Genomic DNA, 23,539 nt, shown 5'->3' on the forward strand with positions numbered 1-23,539 from the left:
ACTTGAGTATTAAAGCTTCTATATCTTCCTTCTCAATAGGTTGGAAGCAAAAGTTCTCCTCGGTCTCCTGGCTTTCTACTACTTCTCCCTCTTCTCCAGATTCTCCCCATTCTTCCACAGTTATTAATTCCGTAATGCTTTTCTGGATGTCAACGTTTTTTTTCTCAAAAAAATCATTAAACTTATTTGCCTGTTCCTTAGAGTCGGCGGTTGGTACTGCCATGCATTCTGGGTTCCTAAACCTTGCCAGTTGAGGGACGTGGTTTTCTTTCCTGGCAACGGGAGGAATGCAGTGGCACTTAGAAATTTGAGGGCGTGCCCCTGGGCCAGGGCGTCCAGCACCCAACGGTCATTGGAGATGGACTCCCACACGCTGACTAACTTCGCCAGCCGGCCTCCCACTGGGGTGCTTCGGTGGGGGCCCGACGCCTTGCCACCTTGGCCTCCCTAGCGATGACGGCGGGATCCACCGACTTGCCTCGTCCTTTATAGGCTTCCTGCAACGAAGAGCAGGCCGATTGGCGGTACGTAGAGGAGCCATCGCTGAATCCCTTGGAGGCACCCTGCTTGCCTCCGGAGCTCCGAAAGGACGGCCTTCGCTGCTGGAGAACTCCCAGGGCCTTGGCTGTCTCCGTGTCTGCCTTGATGGCTTGGAGGGACTCATCCACTGTTTTCCCTGTTTTGGCGGAAATCCGTCGCCTTGAGCCACCCTCGTCGCCCGAGGCAAACGCTGTTGCCTAGCTGGCGGAAACCGGTGTCGGCAATGTCCGTTGCCACCGAAATGGCGTGGTCCGACGCCACCTCACCTTGCAAGATCTCCAGGGCCTCAGCCCTCTTGTCGTCCGGTAGGAAGTCCAACAGGGGGCGATCTTATACCATAACTCCCTGTCGTAGCGGGCCACGATCGCGAGGGCGTTGGCCGCCTTAATCGTTGTTGCCGCCGACGAGATAACTCGTCGTCCCATTGCATCCAGCTTCTTTCCTTCGCCGTCCGGCAGGGGGAGGTTGGCGATGAGGCTGATAAGCGCCCCCCCCCCCCCCGCTTTCTTCTTGGCCGCCACTGAGACGACCGAGTCAGGGGTCGGTTGCGCCCTAACGCACAAAGGTGCCGCGTCAGGGACCCGGTATTTCTTCTCATACCGATCCCTCTTGGCAGGCGTCGTAGACAGGTTCTTGAGAAGAGTGAGACCCTCGTCCCAGATGGCATCCAGCAGAGGCACGGCGAGGACTGTCTTCCTCTTGGCCTCGCGCCGTTAGTAAAGGAAACCTTCCTTCTTTGCTTCAGGGCAGAGCTGAAAAAGCTCAGATGCCCTGGCCATCATAGCATGGAAAGACCCGGTCTCGTCGGGCGGGGAAGCCCGGGCTGGAGGCGATGGGAGTTCCGTCCCGTCGTCACTGCCGTCATCATCCGTACCCGTCGTGGCCGTTCCCATGTCATCCCCAGGTACGGGGGATGTGGGCAAAGGCTGAGCAGGCCGCGAGGGCTGAAAAGGCGGGGCTGGATGGGTCCGTCTTCTCTTGTTTAGGGGACTTCCCGACGGGCCTGGCTCAGGCTCCTCCGTCGGTGGTAGGGGCAATCTCGTCCTCCTCTCTGAACAGGAGGATGGTATTGCCAACAAAATGGCCGCCGAGTTGTCCTGCAGCTCCGGAAGCGGCGGGCGTGACGGTTGACTAGGAACCTCGTTGGCGACGCCGTCGCTCTTGTCGTCCCCTTTGTCGGGATCCCTCCCGGAGGGCCGGGCCTCGTCGAGGCCTCGTCGAGGCCCTCCAAGACTTCAACCAGTGCCTCCTCAGAGGCTGTGTCCGTGTCCACAATGGCCACCATCTCCCCAACTCTTTTTCCGCAGGGGTCTTTACTGGGATCTTCCCGATGGGCCTGATAGAGGCTTCCCTCCACGATGGCAGGGAAACTCTGGGCCCGGAGGTCGCCTCCACTGGTGTAGCCTCCTCAGGCTGCGCTAGGGCCGCCGCTACTTCCTTGATAGAGCCCTTGACTGGGTGAATAAAGGCCTTCAACACCTTCTGCGGGCCTGTGGCCTTCACCTTGGGAGGAGGGTCACCGCCGATTCGGTCCCCCTCGGCTGGATCCTTCGAGATCGACTGGGACCTCTCCAGAAGCTCCGCCGGGTTCTCGGCCTTCCTCTTCCCTGAGCCAGAGCGTTGGCTCGTGGTTGATCGCGCTGGAGAGGATGCGCCCTGCCTGGCAGCCGAGGAACCCGACCGTTCGACGCTCCTGGTGCCCGCGGACTCGCGGTGCTTTGCCTTCTGTTGAGCCCCCGTCGCCGGGGCGCCCTCACAGGACTTAGAAGACCGCTCGGACTTCTTCTCACCCGACGGGCTCTTTCCTTCTAGCCAGTTGGAGAGACGAAGGTGTCTGTCCCTGATGGTCTGTTCCGACATGTTCCCGCAAAACGTAGTCCTTGTCCATGTGTGTTTTGTCCTCATGAAGGCAGTAGAGACATTTCGAGTGCTCGTCCTCAAACACATTCTGCAGCTGGCATCCAGGGCAAACCCTGAACAGCTTTCCGGGCGTCGAGCTTCCTTTCTCCTGGTCCATGTCTGGGTAGGCCGCAGAAACTTCTGGACTTCTCCAAGAAGCATAACTCAATGAAAACATCACCCTTGAGGGGCATAGAAAATCCGAAACGGGTCCCCGTTGATTGGATGTAGACACGGTGGAGCTTGAGGCTCTATTTGACCGAAAAAAAATGAGAACATCTCTTTGAAAAAGCGCGAAAACGCAGCAAAAAAGCTAGAGAGCTAAACACGAGGACTCCCAACACTTGAGTGTGCGGTAAAAATCTGAGGATGGCTGGCTTAGGGAGAGGGCAGTCATTGGCTGGGGGCAGTATGACCCAGAGACCAGTGATTGGTTACTACTAAGAAAGACAGATCAGAAACTAAACTGATACTGATTTACCGAAGATTCCCGGCCTGACGACAGGGAATATTCATGAGCATGTGAATCCATGCCAGACCCCATGCTGGAGAAACTAACTCCAATCATACACTATGGAGAGACATAAAAAGGTCACCCATAAAAAGAGTAAGAGACTCAACCTGCAGTAAGCATCATTATCAATCCGATCCCTTCATTGGTAACCACCCCCAAGTAACTTGGATCTACCACGCATGATTCCGGCTGATTAGTCCCAATGCATACCACTGTGACTACTGACGATTGCAACCGCTATTTTCTTCTCACTTTCTGTTATCTTTGAGTCGTAATGCATTAAGTAGTTCAAGGCACAACTTTCTGTACTTGACATTAGCTGCTGTTGCACAACGGGCCAAACTGCTTCTGGTGCCTTCCCACTAGCAATACTATCCTCTACTTGTGGCCTTTAGCACGGTTCTTAGAACCCAGCCCCCAGTTCCCATATAGAAACGCCCAGTCCGTCTAACACCACAATTTATCCTAGCCAGCTCCTGGCTATATCTGTGCAACTCCAAAAGGGCGTTTATGTTGCCCAGTGTATTACTAGCCCTTGTGTTGCCCAGTAACTTTACCTGCCTTATTAGCGGTTATGCTGCCCAGTGTATTACTAGCCATTGCGTTCCCCAGTAACTTTACCTGCCTAATTAGCGTTTATGCTGCCCAGTGTATTACTAGCCATTGTGTTAACTAATGGTTTTGACCTGCCCTGTTAGCCATTGCACTGCCTAGTGACACTACACACTCGCCAGTATCACAACCCACTTTGCTAGGTGCTTAGCCCTACGCATAGCAGATCTATCCTGTCCACTACAATTCTAACAAAACAGTGCTCTACACATCCACAAATCAAATGGCCACGTTTACGCACAGTAATGCTCACAATAGCTACCTTTCTTCCTCTATTCCACACTATATCACCAACCAATTTCTTACCTGCCACCCAGGCCAAGATCCCATCTACTGGCCTAAACACGCCCCACACCGCCACAACCTCCTGCCCACTCACTCCAACGGAATAGATCCATCGCTTTGCCTCCCCACCCACGCCATTGACCCCAAGTACACTCAACCATGAGGAATGCTAGACTAGGATCACGTTTCCTTCCGAAGAAAGTAAAAACCAGTCTAACTCCCCTCCAGGTCACCACCAGGCTCGCCTGCACATTGATTAACACTATCGCACCTATTACCCCTCCCCCAAGACCAGAACTGCACCAGTCTAACACACCGGACATCAAAGGAGCCCTCATTAACGCTTGTTCTGTAGTTGCCCACGCTCCAGATATTGCCGACTTCATTGCTTCAATCCAATTAGACTTTATAGCCATATCAGAAACATGGTTGTATCCAGCAGCAGGTCCATCCTTAGCACTATCCCTCCCTGAAAACTTTATAATTAGAGCACGTAGAGCCATGGGAAAAGGAGGGGAGTGAGGGGGGAGGGGTTCGCTTTCATAGCCAAAACTAACCGTGGCTTTAGGGAATTCTCAAGTACTTCCTTACCATCAGCCGAGCTCCGCCCAGTTAAACTTCTGCTTACCACTACCCGTACCCTACTTATGCATCTCATCTATCGACCCCCCGGCCCTATTTCCTCAATCGAGGAAGACATTGAGCCCTCCTGACACAGAACACTAAACATGGCTCTCAAATCATCCTGCTTGGAGATTTGAACCTAGGCCTTCATGACCACAAAGATGTGAATGCCACAAGCCTGGAAAACACTATCTCAGAACTAGGTCTCAAATTATGCATTAATGAATCAACCCACATTAAAGGTAGAACTCTGGATTGGATGGTAGACCTCAACAGTTCCACTACCATCCTCAATAATGAACCTTGTGCCTGGTCCGACCATCACTGCATCACCTTTGCCATACAAAAGAAAGTCTGCCTCAAATCTAGTGTAACCATCGCTCCCCCTACTATGTCCAGGAACAAACTTAACTTTTGACAACCTACGACCCCTAGTACAGCCCCTTGCCAACGTACCCGAAAACACTGACAAGGACCCCGCCTCATTAGTAGAAATGTATAACACCATGGATCGCGCAATTAACAAAATTGCACCACTTAAACTCAGAAAGGACAAGTCCTCAACCCATCTAAAGAAATGGTCTACAGCAGACCTAAAATTGCTCCGCAATGCTGCAAAAAAGATCAGCTGAACCAATCTGGAGAAAAACACCTTCCTCCCCTAATAAGGAGAACTTCTCCTCAGCCGCCGCAACGTACAAAGCAGCCATTCTCGGAACTAAAAGAGAAATCTATAATGATAGAATTCAGAAAGCTAGGTTAAGTTCAAAGGAACTCTTCACCATATTAAGAGAACTAGAGACGCCTGCACCTCCCACAGAAACCTGCCTGAAAGACACACCCTGGTGTGCAAACATTCAGAAAGCCCTTTCAGACAAAGTAGCCTTACTATAAGCAAAAATAGAAACAACAATAAATAGCCCACAAGCCCTAAAAACCCCAAAGCATCTGACTTCCAACAACCATCATGCACCCCTTTTCACCAGTCACCATCAAAGAAGTAGAAAAAAACATCTTAGGGATCAAACCCTCTTGTCAGGGAGATCTTTGCCCAGCACCGATCATCAAGGATGGAGCAAGAGAATTTGCACCATTCATAACAACCTCGATTAACTCCTCCTTCAAAAACTGCATTGTCCCTAACAACTTAAAAGAAGTATGTTCATGCTGCTTCTTAAAAAAACCCAATTTAGACCCTAATATACCAACAGATTTTAGGCCCATAACAACTGTACCTTTTCTTGTAGCTTGTGCTGCCCATCTCCAAATACAAAAACATTTGGAAGACAACGATTTACTAGGCCTTCGGCAGTCCGGTTTTAGACCAAGACATGGTACGGAAACCACTCTTAGATCTAAAAATCCAGATGGATGAAACCAAAGACAAGGGCAAATTGGCAATCCTTCTATTAGACCTCTCTGCAGCATTCGATCTTGTAGACCAGACCATAAAATCTTGACCAAACATCTAACGGCAGATGCAGCTTTCTCACTGAATGCCGCCAGTTGGATCCAATCCTTTCTCTCAAACAGAACTACCAGAGTTTTTGCACCCGCAGCATCCTCGACTCCAGCACCCATATACTGTGGAGTGCCGCAGGGATCCTGCACATCACCCACGCTCTATAACATTTACAAAGCTCCTCTGATCGCCTTGACAACCTGGGTGTCACCTACACAAATTATGCTGATGACACCCAGGTCCTCATCACACTCTCGGGGTGCTATGTCAAAATTGCAAAAATGATAAACAATATTTATCTTGAGAATCAAGCCTGGATGGCGGCTCACAGTCTTTGTCTAAATGACAAGACTGAACTATTGCTCATCGGTTCTCAAGCTTGACTAAACAAATTAGATAAATGTTACACAGCCGTCATTATTGGTGGGACCACCATAAAAGCCGCCAGCAAAGTCAAAACGCTTGGGGTTTACCTAGACTCCACCTTACCTCTTGGAAAACAAGTCAATACTACAGCCTCATCTACGGCCTACACAAATAAACTAAAATGCCTGCAAACCATTCTTATCGAACAAAAGCTGTATTACTCTAGCCACAGCCCTAATCCTCTCAAAGCTAGATTATTCTAACACCCTATTCTTAGGTTACTCTGCACGGAACATAAATAAACTCCAAGTCCTGCAGAACAATGCGTTGAGATCGTCCTTGAATATCTCACGTTCCTCTCGTAGATCATCCTTCAGGTGGGACATTCACTGGCTTACTAAGCGTGACAGAATTACATTACGATCCTTAGTCATTACGCATAAATGTCTCTCTAACACAGCTCTGAAAAATCCGACAGACAAATTCTCTAGGACACAGTCAGAAAGACCCATTAGATGTGGTTATCTCAACCGACTCATCATCCCAAAATACAACTTAAAAACTCCAGGAGGCTCTAGCTTCCCAGTGCTAGCTTCCAAATGCTGGAATTCTCTCCCCCCAGCCATTACAGCAGAATCCTCCTGGACCTTTAGAGCCAAGACAAAAGATTGGCTGTTCTCCTAGAGCATGCCCTAGCTCAGTTTACAACTAAGGTTTTGCGTACCTTACGGCTTATAATCGTACAGTTCGCAACATATTTTTTGTAAATTGTTACCATGGTTCCAGCCTGATACTGCAAAATCTGTTTTCAAGTGTACTTTAACCTATTGTAATTATGAAACCTACCTGATATTGTAACCTGTTGTATTATGAAACCTATCGGATATTATAACCTTGCAAAAACTGCAGTAACCTTGTAAATGTTATCTGTATTGTGTCCTGTAACATGCCATGTCTCAAGTAAAAGCGCCCAGTTACCCCTGGGTTAGGTGTGCTATATAAGTTTATAAACTAACTCAGTGAGAGGGTAATACGATTGCCACTCAACTAGAGACAAGGAGAAATAATCCCCAAGTGTTAGGTACATTTTTGTAAAGTCCAACTGGGGTTAGACTTAATAAGACTCATCTCTTGGTATTAGGGACCCAACTCTTTTATAGGTCTGTACTTCACAAGCCGGTAGAGTGGCTGAGCAGCCAAGCTTATTTTAGGAGGGAGTTATGTGAGCTATAGAGCAGTACAAAGTAATCAGTTCATACGAGGAATTAAGAAAACACTTACTCAGTTATATTAAAAATATATGGGATACATTACTCACCGTAATCGTATTTCTGATGCTTGTTTCTGCTTAGATTCACATGCTGTGCATAGGCCGACATCTATTGGAAGCTGCGGAGTATTACAGTTTGTTTTTCGAAACTCGAAAATGGGCGTCGACACAGGGCGTGCCAGTAATACTATCCCTAGTGTGACATCCACTGTACCCAAGATCCCTCACGCGTCTAGGATCCTCAGATTGTTTTTTTTCTGACATGAGGTAGCATGAGGAGTAGCGCGAGTACAGATAATCCAAGCAGATGGACAGAAAGGTAAGACTACAAGCAATCATGCGCCTTCTCTCGGAGGGGAGGAAGGGTGGGTCGCATGTGAATCTAAGCAGATACAAGCATCAGAAATACGATTACAGTGAGTAATGTATCCCTTCTGAGGCTTGTGGAATCTGCTTAGATCACATGCTGTGCATAGATTAGCGAGCAGTACCAGAAGAAGGAGGTGGGATGTGAGAAGGGATGAGCAAATAAGTGTCTTAGAACCGCTTGTCCCACTTGTGTATCTGCCTTGGAATGGGTGTCAATGCAGTAATGCTGAGTAAAAGTGTGAATAGAGCTCCAGGTACCTGCTTTGCAAATGGTATCGAGGGGAACATTCGCAATGAAAGCCAGAGTGGCCCCAATGCCTCTAGTAGAGTGGGCTCTTGGCGTAAAAGGCAGAGTCTTTTCAGAGAGTGAGTGCCACAGCTGGATACAGTTAATAATCCACTTCGAGATGGCACCTTTAGAGACGCGATCCCCCTCTCTGCCTGTAGCTACGGAGACAAACAGTTGATCTGTTTTCCTTAGCGGTCTTGTTTTATTTACATAGTAGAGGACCGCCCTACGCACATCTAGGGTGTGTAGTTTCACCTCAGCAGAGCTTTGCGGGTTCTGGAAGAAAGCCGGAAGCTCTATGGACTGGTTTACATGGAATTTTGATATAAATTTAGGTGAGAACCTAGGGTGTGTGCGTAAAACCAGTTTGTCTTTATGGATAGTAAAGAAGGGATCCTGCACTGACAGAGCCTGAATTTCACTGACCCTTCTTATAGAAGTAATAGCTACTAAGAAGGCCGTTTTATAAGTCAGGTGTTTGAGACTGCTTTTATGCATGGGTTCGAAAGGGGGGCCCATGAGCTTGGCTAGCACCACATTAAGGTCCCACCCTGGTGGTGGGTTTGAAATAGGAGGGTGAAGTCTCTTTACTCCTTCCATGAAGGCTTTAACTACTGGTACTTTCCACCACGACACCTTGCTATGGGAAGTGGTGTAAGCCGAGAGGGCTGCCAGGTGTACTTTCAGTGAGTTAAAAACCAATCCTGCATCTAGCAGGTGGAGCATGTATGTAACAATGTTGGAAGGAGTGCAACCGGGTTGATTTGTCTACTCTGGCACCAGATAACGAACCACTTCCACTTGTCAAAGTAATAGTGCCTTGTGTTTGGTTTCCTAGATTCCTTTAGGATGTCCATACACCTCTGTGGCAAATTGAGATGTCCAAACTCTATGACCTCAGGAGCCATGCTGCCAGGTTCATTGAGTTGGGTTGCTGGTGCACTGTTTGACCTTGGTGCTGGGACAGTAGGTTGTACCAGGCTGGAAGTTTGATGGGCTCGCACACCGCCATCCTGCGTAGGTGTGGGAACCACGGTTGTCTTGCCCACATGGGAGCAACTAGGACGAGCGTCATCAATTCCTTGTTCATCTTGTTCACCACTTTCCTGATGAGGAGTTGGTGGAAAAGCGTACGCAAACATCCCTGACCAGTTCATCCACAGGGCGTTCCCCTGGGAGTCTGGTTGGGGGAACCTGGATGCAAATCCTGGGCATTGTTTGTTTTCGCTTGTGGCGAATAAGTCTATAGTGGGGAAACCCCACTGAGAGAAGAGATCTTCTACGACCTCTCTGTGAAGAACCCATTCGTGTTCCTCTGGGAGGGAGTCTGGGAGGGAGTCTCTGCTCAGAGCATCCGCTAGGGAATTGAGCTCCCCTGGAACATGTTGCGATGACAGGAAGATGTTCCGTCTGAGTGCCCAAATCCAGATTTTCTGGGCAAGCTTGGACAGATTTGGTGAGCGAGTCCCTCCTTGCTTGTTCAGGTAGAACATGGCTGTAGTGCTGTCCGTCTGGATTTGCACTGACAGGTTTAATAGATGGGGCTCGAATGCCTGAAGCGCTCTGAATACTGCCAGAAGCTCTAGCAGGTTGATGTGATTCTTGGCCACTGAGTGAGACCAGAGACCCTGAGCTGTGTGGTGGAGATGGTGAGCTCCCCACCCCGTCAGACATGCATCTGTAGTGACTACTGCCTGTACTTCGGGATCGTAAAAGGGGTTCCCCTTTGCGAGATTGTCTCTTGTCCACCAGTGGAGGCTTTGTACCAGTGTTGGCGAAACAACCACTAGATCGTCCCACTGACCACTGTTTCGCCAACCATTCCTGCATGGGACGCATGCGCAGGCGCGCGTGGGGGACCAGGTAAATGCATGACGCCATCATGCCCAGTAACCGCATTGCTTTGCGTACCGTTATTTGTTGACCGGACTGATAATGCAGAATTTGCAGTAGTGTATTCCGAATTCTTTCTTCTGAAGGAAAGGTCAACCCCTCCTGGGTATCCAGGATTGCTCCTAGGAATTGTTTTGTGGTGCTTGGCACTAGGCTTGACTTCTTCTCGTTGATTGAGAAGCCTAATTCGTGGAGGAGGTCGATAGTCCTTTCAATGTTTGTCCTGCAAATTCCTGGGGTTTCCCCCATTAGGAGCCAGTCGTCCAGATAAGGGTACACTGGGATTGCCTCCCTGGGTAGGTGTGCAGCTGCCACCGCTAGTACCTTGGTGAATACCCTTGGTGCTGAAGCTATCCCGAAGGGCAGTACCTTGAATTGGTAGTGGCGACTGTCCACCTTGAAGCGCAAGTACTTTCTGTGCGCTGGGAACATGGAAATATGAAAATAAGCATCTTTGATATCCAAGGTTGCCATGTAATCCCCCTTTTTTAGGAGGGGGATTACTTCTTGTAGCGTGGTCATACGAAATTTTTGGGGCTTGACATACTTGTTGGCAGGCCGTAAGTCCAATACTGGACGCATTGTCAAGTCTTTCTTTGGCACAAGGAAGTAAGTTGAATAAATACCCTTGTTTACCTGGTGTCCCGGGACGAGTTCTATCGCGTCCTTTTGTAGAAGAATGGCGATCTCCTCGAGGAGAATCTTCTGATGTTCTAAGGAGTGTACTTTTTGTCGTGGAGGATGGTTCCGGGGACGCTGCAGTAGTTCTATAGTACCCTGTGGATACTGTTGACAGCACCCATCTGTCTGATGTGATCCCTTCCCAAGCCTGGGTGAAGTTTGAAATGCATCCCCCTACTGGTGTTGCGTGAGAAGGGACCTTGAACTGAGCGTCACTGCTTTGGTGGAGGCGTGCCGCCTCCCTTGCTGGGGCTGCCTCTGCCTTTATCACGACACCTCTCCTATTACCTCTGCCGTAACCCTGGGTAGACTGTTGGTTGTTGTTCCACTGTGTACCCTGCCCCTGGGAATAGTTAGATCCTCTCTGGGAATTTTGGCCGCGTGGGCGACAAAAATTATTATTCCCTCTCTGGTTAGGGGTTTATTGGTTAAATGGCCAAGGGATTTGAGTGTCTCGTATTCGTCCTTGGCATTTTTCAGTGCGTCTTCGACCGCCTTCCCAAACAGATCGGCTTCCACCGGTTTCTCTAACAATGATGCCTGAGTTTCTGTCTTAAAACCAGACTGCCGTAACCACGCATGTCTCTTGATAACAGTACCTTCTGCTATCAATCTGCCTGCGTTGTCCGCGGCGTCGAAGGTTGCTTTTAAAATGCAACCAGACACGGCTCTACCCTCTGCGGAAATCTGAGCTAATTGGCCCTTTAACGGTTCAGGAGCAGAGGCTATGAGAGCTGCGACTTCTTCCCACTGATGGCAGTTGTAGCTGGCCAACAGGGTGGTGGAGTTCGCAATCCTTGCTTGATAGGCGGACGTTGAGGCTACCTTCCTGCCGAAACCGTATAGTTTTTTGCTCTCCTTGTCGGGAGGAGATTCTGACGAAGACAAGGGTGTTCCAGCCCTCTTACGAGTGTTGATAACTAGGGAGTCTGGCTTCAGATGTCCTCTTATATAGAGAGGGTCAGACTGAGCTGCCCTGAAAAGTTTTTCAACTCTGGGATTGACTGCTCTGGTGAGGTTTGGGTTCACCAGGGACGGATCTATTCTCCGCTGAATGGATTTAAGGATAGGGATGGTCTGGGCCACCGGCCTCCTTTCTCCCACTAACTCTTCTGCGAAGTCCCTTTCCTCCTGTACACCGTGGGTGTCAATGTGAAAATGTTCTGCTGCGCGAGCGAGAACCTCATTTAGGAGGGGCTGGTTATCGACCGGGGAGTCGGCAAGCGGGGCTTCGTTCTCTACCGGGGAATCTACTCTGTATGTTTCCGGGTCATCCTCTTCTTCTTCCTGGTCCTCATCATCCCCATAGTATCCCGTCCCGGTTTGCTCTTCTATCATATGAAACTTTTGGTCTCCACCTCTCCTTGATACCGAGAGTATGGTGTTGCGTAAGGTTGTACCTCGAAGGGTTCAGACCTCATCGGGGTTTCAAACCGGGCCTTCTTACTCGGGGGGATAGGATCAGTAGAGCCTTAGGGTGTGGCCCCTTGTGGATCATACGAGAGGAAATGTTCAGGATTTTTATCATAAAAATCAGCCAAGGAAGACATTCTTGACATGACCCTATCTATGTCTTCACTGGACCATTTTTTGGAACTGGGAAAGACTCTCTCAGCAAGTCTATGGGATTTATCCTGAGTAGCTTTGCTGGTTTGTGGACCTATCAGCAGACCTGGACTTGTCTGTCTGTTTAGGGGGGTTGGAGTGTCTCACAGGTGTGGAAGAATGTACAGGTAGTTTCTTCAGCTGTTTTCCCCCCTCCCCGTGGGTAGAAAAATGTTTTCCCTGTCCCTTAGTGGCTCCGGAGTTCTTCGACGCCTGGCGTCGAGGATCGGGAGTGGTGTCCCTGTCCTTCGAGCGTGGGGCCTCGCTGGTTTTGATTGCAGGCTCTGCCTCCTGGAGCGCGGCCTGGGGGTGGAAGTCGTCTTCGTCTTCCGACGATCGAACTTCTGTTAGCCTAGGGAGCGAGGCACTCTTGGCAAGAGTGGATGATTGTCTGGCGTCATGCGGCGATCTTGATTGAGAGCGCCCAGAGGACACCGAATCGGACCGTTCTGTCTGTGCCTCTTTCCAAGAACTCGACGTCGTCGAGTCTCGGTTGGACTTAGTGTGTTTAGTGTGTGTAGTATGTGAAACGCTTGCTTCGCCGGGGGTCTTCCCCATAGCCGCCCTGCCGGACGACCTTCCGAGGTCGGGAACCTGCGCTCGGCTGTCTTTCGACACCGTAATGCCCTTGCCGTCTGAAAGTACGGCGCCGCTGCCATCGCTGAAGGCGCCCTCCGTTGCCATGGCCGCCTGGCTGGCGTGGTGGGCCCAACGCTTCGTTGAACGGTCCTTAAGTGTCTTAGGTTTAAACCTACTACACGCTCTGCAGTTCGCTTTGGGGTGGTGCCTCGGCAAGCAGAGATTGCACATGGCGTGCCTGTCGACCCAAGGGTATTTGCGGTTGCACTTGGGGCAGAATTGAAAAGGGGTACCCTCCATACGCACCTTGAGGCAGCAGGCTGTTAAGTGTAGGAAATATATAAGGTGTACCTATATACCAAGAGTGTAGAGTATGTACCACCCCCCACTCTCCCTACTTGCAGGGCCGAGGCCAGCGGCCTACCAGGTCCGGGCCGAGGCCAGCGGCCTTCCGAGGCCCAAATCCGTCGTGCAGCAGCCGACGGTCGATTTCTTCTCCAGCCGGCGTCGAGTGTCGAAGTTCGACGTTGGGGTGGGGAAGGATGTCAATAGATTATTATTTTATAATTTTAGCAAAAGTATGGCTAAGGCCAGGGGACTCCGCAAGATGCTTCCGACCAGTATGGCGGAAAAAAACAATCTGAGGATCCTAGACGCGTGAGGGATCTTGGGTACAGTGGAAGTCACACTAGGGATAGTATTACTGGCACGCCCTGTGTCGACGCCCATTTTCGAGTTTCGAAAAACAAACTAATACTCCGCAGCTTCCACTAGATGTCGGCCTATGCACAGCATGTGATCTAAGCAGATTCCACAATCCTCAGAGATATATATATATATATATATATATATACATATACACACACACACACACACACACACACACACACACACACACACACACACACACACACACACACACAAATCTAAAATGCGGCAACTAATAACATTGAATTAGAAACGAAATAAATAACATACAAGAACCAATAATGCAGTTGAGTAACTTTTCATATGCTTTTCATATCCAGCACACAGAGTGATGTCAGTTAAGGTCAGTAAGGAACACGTTCTTTCCTGTAACTGTTGTTCTCCAGCATGGGTCTAGCATTGATTCACATGCTCTTGAATATTCCCTGGCTGGGTTTGTTTAGTTTCTAAACTCTCTTCCTCCTATAAACCAATTACTGAGCTCTGGGTCATACTGCCCCAAGCCAATGACTGTCCTCTAAATAAGCCACTCCTCTGGTAGACAGCTTAAGATTTGCTAGCACGTAAAGTGGCAGTAGGACCAAGAGAAGAGCTGCAAAGGGCCAGTCGGAAGGGTTTGCAAGTGAATCCATGCCAGACCCATGCTGGAGGACAACAGTTACAGGTAAGTAACTTGTTCTTTCTCCAGCAAGGGTCTGGCATGGATTCACATGCGCTTGAGTAAAGAATACACAGCAGTACATAATTACACAACCACGGGAGGCGGCAAGGCTCAACAGAAGCAATCTCTTACCTCCTCACCAGGCCCACCTTCAAGCAAACCGGTTGCACAGCACTGCTTGGCCGACTATGGACTCCTCCCTGGATTCCCTGTCGACGCAGTAGAATTTCGTAAAGGTGTGAGTCGACCTCCACGTAGGGGCCCTGCAAATGTCCAGCAGGGGAACACCAGACAGGAACGCCGTTGTGGCAGCGATCGCTCTAGTGGAATGGGCCCTTGGACGGCCAGGTAGCGGTCGGTTTTCCAACCGGTGACAGTGAGTGATGCAGCCAGAGAGCCATCTGGAAATGGAAGCCTTGGACAGGGCCTTCCAATGGTACACAGGACCAAAGTTCAGAAAAATCCAAGAAGTTTTGCGGAAACTTTGTGCAGGCCACATAAAACTTAAGTGCTCAAGCCACATCCGGCGAGTGCAAAGTCCTCTCAGCCGGCGATAAACCTTGGGCATGAAGGGGGGGTGCGTCTGCAGCACCATCCTCGTCTCATGGAAAATTCAAGGCCGCTTGCAGGCCGCTTGCAGGTCAGGGCCTGAATCTCACCTACTCTTTTTGCAGAGATGATGGCCACGAGGGAAGTTGTCTTCCACGACAGAAACTTGAGCGGAGCTGAATGCATAGGTTGGAATGGAGCCCACATGAGCCGAGTCAGCACCACGTTGAGTTCCCACGCCGGGGACGGAGCCTTCACCGGTGGGAACGAACTGAACAGCCCCTTGATGAATTCTTTGACTAGACTGTGCAACCACAGTGAAGACCGTCTTGTAGATCAGGTGTAGCGGGAGATAGCCGGCAGATGTACCTTGGAGGAGTGCGCCAGCCCAGATTTAGCCAATGACAGCAAATATGGAAGACCTTCAACGCGCTGAGGGTCACGGCGCCTGATGTTCTGCGACTGGCACCAAGTTGCAAAACCCTTCCATTTGTGTCTGTAGTATTTCAATGTCAGCAATGCCCTGGCGAGGACCTCCGTGCAGTCCACCGGGAGGTCGTAACCACCAAACTCTAATGCTGCAGGAGCCAGGCCTCCAGGTTCAGTGATCCTGGGACGTGATGCAGAATAGCACCTCCTTCCTTGGTGAGGAGATCTGCAACCACTGGCAGCTTGAGATCTGCAACCACTGGCAGCTTGAGATCTGCAACCACTGGCAGCTTGAGATCTGCAACCACTGGCAGCTTGAGATCTGCATCCACTGGCAGCTTGACTGGAGGGGACGTTGACATGCTGAGAAGGTCCGGGTACCAGATCTGCCTCAGCCACACTGGTGCGACGAGGATCATCCTGCACCGGTACCGTCTGAGTTGACTGATGACTCAAAGTAGCAGTGGCAAAGTTGGGAACGCGTACAGAAACAGGCCTTCCCAAGGGAAGGAGAATGCGTCCCCCATGCTCCCTGGCTGGGGGAACCTGCTGGCGAATCTCCAGCACTTGCTGTTCGTCGCCGTCGCAAACAGATCGATCTGGGGACTGCCTCATTTGAGGAAAAGGTTGTCCACTTGATCCTGCCGAAGCTCCCACTCGTGGCAAGAGCACAGCTCCCTGCTGAGAGTCGGTGATGGTGTTCCTTACTCCTGCCATGTGAAATGGGATGCGGAACATCCCCTGGGTGACGGCCCAGGGCCACAAGTCCTGCGCCTTCTTGGAGAGCACTGGGGATCTGGTGCCCCCCTGCTTCTGAATGTAAAACATTGTGATGGTATAGTCTGTGAAGACCCTCACCACTTTGCCCTTAAGGGATAGCAGAAACGACCTGAGGGCCCAAAACACAGCCCGTCGCTCCAGTATGTTGTTAATCAGTGTCTTCTATTCTGGCAGCCACAGGCCTCTGGTGTGAAGACATTCGGTGTGGGCTCCCCATCCTTCCAGAGAAAAGTCTGTCGTGACCGTCTCCTGGTACACGAGGCTCTGGAAATCTGTGCCTCCGGCGATGTTGGAGCGCACGCCCCACCACCTTATTGCTCGACGGAACTCCTTGTTGAGCGAAAGTCTGTCCTGGAAGCCTCCCGACACCTCGGCCCAACAAGAGTCTAGGAACTCCAGTAGTGGGCGCATCCGCAATATGCAGAGTCGAATCAGGTACATGCATGACGACATCATGCCGAGCAGCGACTTGATGGTCCTCACAGTGGCGATCTTCAATGCCAACAGCCATTTCACCTTGCCCAAGGTGGCCACTATCCTCTCCGACGAATGAGACGCCAGGCAGGACACTGTCGAACCTGGATCCTAGGAACAGCGCGTCCTGCGATGCAGACAAGCAGGACTAAGCATAATTAACCGAGAACCCCAGATCTCAGTTAGTTATGCTTAGACGGTCCTTGCTGTGTGATCGATGACGATGTCCACTGATCGTGCCCGGGTGAGCTACTCGTCAAGGTAAGGATATAGATTCATCCCCTGTAGTCGTAGATGAGCCGCTACCGGAGCCAGGCACTTGGTGAAGACTCTAGGTGCTGACTTCAGTCTGAAGGGAAGAGCCTTGAACTGGTAATGCTTCCCTTTTACGATGAAGCGCAGGAACTTGCGATTTTTCTTGTGTATGGGGACATCGAAGTACGCGTTCTCTAGATCGAACAATAACAGAACGTCTCCCTCCTCCAGCTGGCAGAGCATGTGCTGCAGTGTGACCATCCTGAAATGTTTGAACTTTATGTACTTTCTGAGTTGTCAAATCTTGCTTGGAGGTCAAAGCGCCGCCTTGAGGTCCTTGATGATGGCCACCTCTGAAGGCCTTGGAGCGACCCCTGTTGGCTTCCTGGGCCAAAGAGCACGAGGGTTGGCAGTAAGGGGAATAGCCCCTGCCGAAACCCAAAGACCTGTTAGACCTCCCTCCAGAGGAACGGTGTTGCTAGAGGGCCCAAAGCACGGACTGTCTCTATGTCAGTTTTGATGGCCTGGACAGCCTTCCCGAACAAGTTGTCTCTGAATGGCATGTCCAGTACCCTCATCCGGACTTGTCTAAAGGTGGTGGTCTTGAGCCAGCCATGAAGACGAATGCAAACCCCGTTTCCCATCTGGTGGAAGCCAGTGTCCGCAATATCCAGGGCCACCATAATGGCATGGTCCGACGCATCTAGCCTTCCTGAAGGATCTCCAAAGCCTCGACCCGTTTGTCATCAGGGAGGAAGTCCAGGAACAGAGCCATCTTGACCCAAAGCTCCCGGTCGTATCTGGCCATGATCGCTAAGGCTTTGGCCACTTTGACCGTTGTCACGCTGAGTAGAAGACCTTTCTACCCATGGAATCCAACTTCTTCCCCCATCGTTCTCTGGGAGGTGCAGTTGAGGAAGATGCCGAGCCTAACTATTTCTTCCTGGCGGCCACTAGACCACCGAGTCCAGCGATGGTTGCGAGTGTAAACTATTGGGTGCGGACTCCAGCACCCTGTACTTCTTTTCGAGTCGGTCTCTTGGCTGGGACTGAGGTGGGGTTCCTCAGCAGTGCCAGCCCCTCATCCACGTCGTCCAGGAGCAGGACTGACAGGATGGTCTTCCTCTTCGCCTCCCGGTGCAGAAACAAGCTCTGATGCCCAGTCAATCATGGAATGGCAGGATCCCACTTCGTCCGGTGGGGAAGCTCTCGGCTGCGGCAACAGAGGGTCTCCCATCCCGCTATCATCTGTCCGTTGTTGTATCTGTCCCTGGCCCTCTAGGGTAGTCCAGGGGGTGGTGAGGAGACGGTTGGAATGGAGGTGTTGGATGTCTCTTCCTCCTTCGCTGGAGGTTCCCCTGGTGTCAACGGCAGTGGTGTCGCTGGCGGAACCGCTGACGTTGTCGTCGACATCCTCCTCTCAATCTCCAACACCAGCTTGTGGAGGGTCGATAGGATGTCCTGCAAAAAGTCTCTAGGAGGCATCTGGGGAGCCGAGTCGCTGGGCCCAGTGCCCATGCCATCGACGATGTCACTGTCATCGCCACTGCCTCTGGCGGTGCCGTCCAGACATTATCCTCGTCATCACCACTCTGAACGGTGTGGACGGAAAGTATCTCCTAGTCGGACGAAGAAATGTCAGTTCCTTGGAGTTCTTCACTGCCCCTTTCTTCGGGTCCCGAGGGGATGGTCTCGGGCTGAGGTCCGGCATCCTCCTCTCCGGAGTCTCCTCAATCGGCTTGGCCAAAGCCTCCCTCTGGCTATCTTCGGGGCACCCTGGACCGTGTAAGCCTCTTCTGTCTTCGAAAGGGATGCCACCACCAACTCGATTGAGGAGGATTGGGCCTGATGCACCTGAGTCTTCACGTGCAGGCCGGACCTCTTGTCCTGCCTAGCCTTCTCTGGTGTCTCCTGCAGCTTCCCCGGGGTAGCTGACTTCCTCTTGGACAAAGATCTGGAGCAGTGGCTGGACACCGATGCGGACGAAGATTATTGACGCATCCTGACCGTCGCAGGAGCGGCGACCCCGACAGAAGCGGACTTGCAGTGCTTGGCCTTGTGTTGGGCCCCCATGGATGGGACGCCCTCAATTGACTTCAAAACTTGCTCAGGTTGGCTGGATCCGGAGGAGACATGCCCCTGTGAATCACTCGGGGTAGAGGCCTTGAGCTACGTCGCCAACCAGGCGTGTTGATCCTTCATCGTGCGTTTTGTGATGCAACAGCAGATCTCACAATCTTCTTTAAGTGTCGGGTGTAGGTAATACAGGCACTGGGAATGCTCGTCGTCTGAGAAGACACTCCACAAACGGCAGCTCGAGCACAGCTTGAAGAGGGAAGCGCTGTCCTTCTCATCTGACATGATCCGCGCTGTGTAGGCCTGACGAACTTCTGGAAGCTTCCAAGAAAAACACTCGACGATTTCTGCCCCGTTAATCGGAAGGACAAACGATGGAGCACAAGGGGTCGATTGACCGAAAAATAGAATTTTCTATCAATATTAGCAAGAAAAAAAAAAATAACACAAAGCTGTTCGAGATGAGCACGAGGACTCCCAAAACTTGAACGTGCAGTCAAAATCAGAAGATGGCTGCCAGAGGTGGGGGAGGGCTTAGGTAGAGGGCAGTCATTGGCTGGGGGCAGTAAGACCCAGAGCTTAGAGATCGGTTTATAGGAGGAAGCCAGTTTAGAAAACAAACTGATTTTTCTTTTACAGAGGATTCCCAGCCCGACGGGGAATATTCATGAGCATGTGAATCCATGCCAGACCCCAAGCTGGAGAAAAGTACTTTTAAGTATCACCTTTGCAAAATTGAGGTTTGGAGGGAAAAGGTGAGACAGAACATCTAGCAACTGTTGAACAAGTACTATCCCATAGGGATGTAGGCAGTGTTTCCCAACTATAAAAGTGATCACAATTAAAGTTTATAGGGGAAACTAGCAAAGTCAAATGGACAGCACCAGTTCTGATGAAAATCTTCAGAGGAAAGTGAAGTAACCAGTCAGATGTTCTTGGAGAAAATACAAGAGCTCAAGGGGAGCCTTCCGGATAGCACACAGGCTGGAAGGCCGGCACAGTGAAGCTGAGGTGAACTCCCATTTGAAGAAAACAGCACTCCCAAAGCAAAGAAGCATCAGAAATGGCCTAAGGTAAGTACAACAAAGCCCCACAGTACCTTAAGAGTGAAGATGAAAATGTAGCTGGCTCTTTTCTAGGTGCAACACCACAAACGCCAATTCCTTTTCCTTGGTCGCGGTGATGAAGGGGGAGGCTTCTATGGCAGCACTCAGGAGAAGTGGTCGGCAGCAAAGGATTCAGCTCTCTCCAGTGGCTCTTTGTGGTTTTGGCGCCTTTTTCTTAGCACCAACAAGAAACTAATATTGCCGATTTCGATTACACAGTACTGAACTCGTGTGAGGGGACTTCTGGTGAAGATTTCCTGCCTATGATTGTCCACACGGATTCCTGCAAAGTTACAGCCGGATTCGATCTTCAGAAGACTAAGCACTCAATAATGGTCCAGGTACCTCGGGTATTGGTTTTCTGCAGCCCAGGAAAGTCACAGGACATTGGGTGATGGGCCAAAATGAAGGTGGTCTTGGGGCTAGTTGGTCCCACAGCCTAAGGGAGGAAGTCGGCCTTAGCGGGTCTTCCCCTGTCTAGATGGGGTCAGCACAGCTGCAGGGCTTCACCAGTACATCAGCGGTTCTGGAAGTTGCTGTTGGCGTCACTGCTCATCTTCTGCTTTGGATTTCTTGTTCCAGTGGTTGACTCTGCCTGTAGTCCAAAATCCCTCGACTTTTATGCTGGAAACCATTCATTCGCTGCTACTATTGGGCTGTCAATGTCCTGGGGGTTGGCTGTCTTGCAGGACAGCCAGCCGCCCAGTTAGAACTGGTTTCAGCCAGGCACACCTACAGATAAAGGACAGTGAAGTTTCGGGAACCACCCTCCCGTCCTGCCTTCCCAGACACACTGGAGCCTGGGTGGGCTTCAGGACTGAAGTCTGCCAAAGGCAAAACTCACAAAGGACTAAACTCAATGAAAACGATAGAAGAGCCCAGAATGAACTAAAAAAATAAAATGGAAAAAAAAGACGACAGGGGCCATTTTGAGAAAATGGTCACCGCTAAGTGCTGTACTGCAAATGAGAAATCAGCCTGCTAGTAACCTGCACAAAAGGTACTAGGGTTGACACAGGTCAGGAAGATTTATCAAAATATGAAAATCTTCCCTAACAGTTACTGGTCTGAAACACATTATACTCAGTTAAAATGACCACCAGGTCACCCTAACATTCCACTCTGATGGATAATTGTGTCATCAATTCTTTTTCCATTGTACGTTGCATACAAGTTGGATACCTTGACCTAAAGCATTTCATTCATACATACGACTGAAATACAAGACCAGATCACGTGTTTAACTAAGCATCAAATGCAGAAGTAATTTAAATATGATGTGTGTATGTGTAGGTTTAATGTTTTATGCATTAAGTTTTATGGATCTATAGTAACTTCAAAACATTAAAAATCAGTTCATAAAGAGAACACCAAGTGCTATTTTGACCTGCTGTTTATCCCACATTACTCATCAGTACCACCACATTAGAGAAGTTCACATGCTTACCTCCATGAAGTCTTTTCGCTGATTAGAGGCCTGAAGCTTTTTGCCCGACTTTGGGTTCCACTGCTTCGTTAGCACATTTGGAAAAAAAAAAACAAAAGGATTAGAAAATATGTATGTCTAAATTGAGATTTTGCACAATTGAGAACCGGGTCCCTATCACTTTACTACAAGCTACCTCATAAATTGTTCAGTTAATACATATGTGATTTTGTAGAAAATATATAATTTTATTCACATTTACGTGTAAATTCACATCTTGAATCACAATTTCAAAAAGAGCAATTTTGCAGGTACAAAAATGTATACAATATATACTAAAAATAACTCCTATTCCATTTGAGTCAGACTTCTTGAGACAGGTCCACACTCCTGACAGACAATTAAATCCACAATAGTATATGCAACAAACAATGCATAAAAACCATACAGACAAATTAGTGGCCTATACTCCAAATTTCCCTGACACCACCAAGGGAGAAATGGAGGCTACATGTTACTGTGCACCTGATACCTTTATCAGGTGAGCGTGGTGTGTACAGTCCCCTGCTCCCCCCCCCCTTACCATCATGACGCTGCCTAGTGCAGCGGGACCCTCGCAGGCACTTTGCTGCGTCCCAGGCCCAGCTTCCCAAACCTAAAGTCCCTCCTCCCGCAACCTCCCCCCGGCCCATATTGGCCAAATCCTCAGTGTTATCACAAGCACACTGGCTCCCTGTGCCTACTCCAGCTAGCAAGCAGATGAGCGCGGTGTGTATAGTCCCCTGCCCCCCCTCTTACCATCATGGTGCTGGCTAGTGTAGTGGGACCCTCGCAGGCAGTTTGCTGCGTCCCAGGCCCAGCTTCCCAAACCTAAAGTCACGCCTCCCGGTACCCCTCCTGCCCGATTGGCCAATTCCTCCTTATCCTGGACTCGTCCTAGGCAGCCCTCTGCCCGGCAGCACATGCAGCTAAGGGCCCCCAGGCAAGGGGTTTGTCGGCAGGTGTCAGCAGGGGAAGCTAGTAGCTAGCCATCAACCAGCATCAACAAAGAAGGTAGTGGTGGCCAGGGTGGGGAGTAGAGCAACCACTCTACACTGGAAGCCCTGCCACACAACAGACCTACTTAAACTGCGACAGTACTGTGATCGTTAGCTTGTGCCCTCCAGGATAGTACTGTGACTGTTGGCTTGCACCTTCTAGATATAACTGAACGTTGGCATGCATCGCATCTAGAAAGAATTGTTAAGAACAATAAATATTACCAAGTGCCACACTTAGATAGAATTATGAAGGTTAGCAAGTGCCACACTAAAAACTGAATATTAGCATGTGCCACATTCAGATAGCCTTGTTAACGGATTTTTGAATGTTCGTAAGCACACACAGATAAATTGTGAAAATTAGCCTGCATCACATCTAGATAGAATCATGAATATTAGTGAATGCCACACTTAGAATTGTGAGCATCAGCCTGTGCCGGACCTACACAGAATTGTGAATGATAGCTAGTACCACACTTAGCTACAATTGTGAACATTAGCCTGCCTCATATCTAGATAGGATTGTAAAATGATAGCAAGCGCAACACTTGGATAGAATAACAAATGCTAGCGACTACACCACTTGGATAGAATGGTGAATGTTGGTGAATGCCACACTTAGATAGAATTGTGAACATTGTGAACACTGGCCTGCAAGGATTGTGAAGTTTAGCCAGTGCCACATCTAGACAGAATTGCGAATATTAGCCATTACCACATCTAGATTGCATTGGGAATATTACCATTGCCACATTCAGATAAAATTGTGAATGCTGGATTACTTCACATCTAGACATGATTTGAAGGTGGGCCATTCCACATTTGGATAGAATTGTGAATATTGGCATGCGTCATATGGACAGGATTGTAAATGTTGGTCAGAGCCAGATCTAGATAGAAATACGGAGATATTCACGCACCTCATCTAGAAAGAACATGGACATTTAGCACATATCACTTCTAGATAGCAAGGCCAATAACCAACCCACTAACAATTTCACCCCTAAAGCACAACAAACCGCACAAACTTCACAACACTGCAACAAC

General features: G+C 49.8%; 1 protein-coding gene across 7 annotated transcripts in view; it reads right to left on the bottom strand.

Moving 5' to 3' along the window:
* The window catches only part of TNRC18 (trinucleotide repeat containing 18), a 470,959-nt gene that overhangs the window by 16,995 nt on the left and 430,425 nt on the right, over positions 1 to 23,539 (bottom strand). For 6 of the 7 annotated variants that reach the window (XM_069645534.1, XM_069645537.1, XM_069645536.1 and 3 more), the window contains one exon: positions 21,474 to 21,536. In XM_069645534.1, coding sequence (XP_069501635.1) covers positions 21,474 to 21,536 — 63 coding nt within the window. The remainder of the gene's footprint in view (positions 1 to 21,473; positions 21,537 to 23,539) is intronic. The other variant, XM_069645535.1, reaches the window with a different exon arrangement.

This window comes from Ambystoma mexicanum, chromosome 2p (assembly GCF_040938575.1).
Source record: "Ambystoma mexicanum isolate Mex_15411 chromosome 2p, UKY_AmexF1_1, whole genome shotgun sequence".
NCBI classification, from domain to species: domain Eukaryota; kingdom Metazoa; phylum Chordata; class Amphibia; order Caudata; family Ambystomatidae; genus Ambystoma; species Ambystoma mexicanum.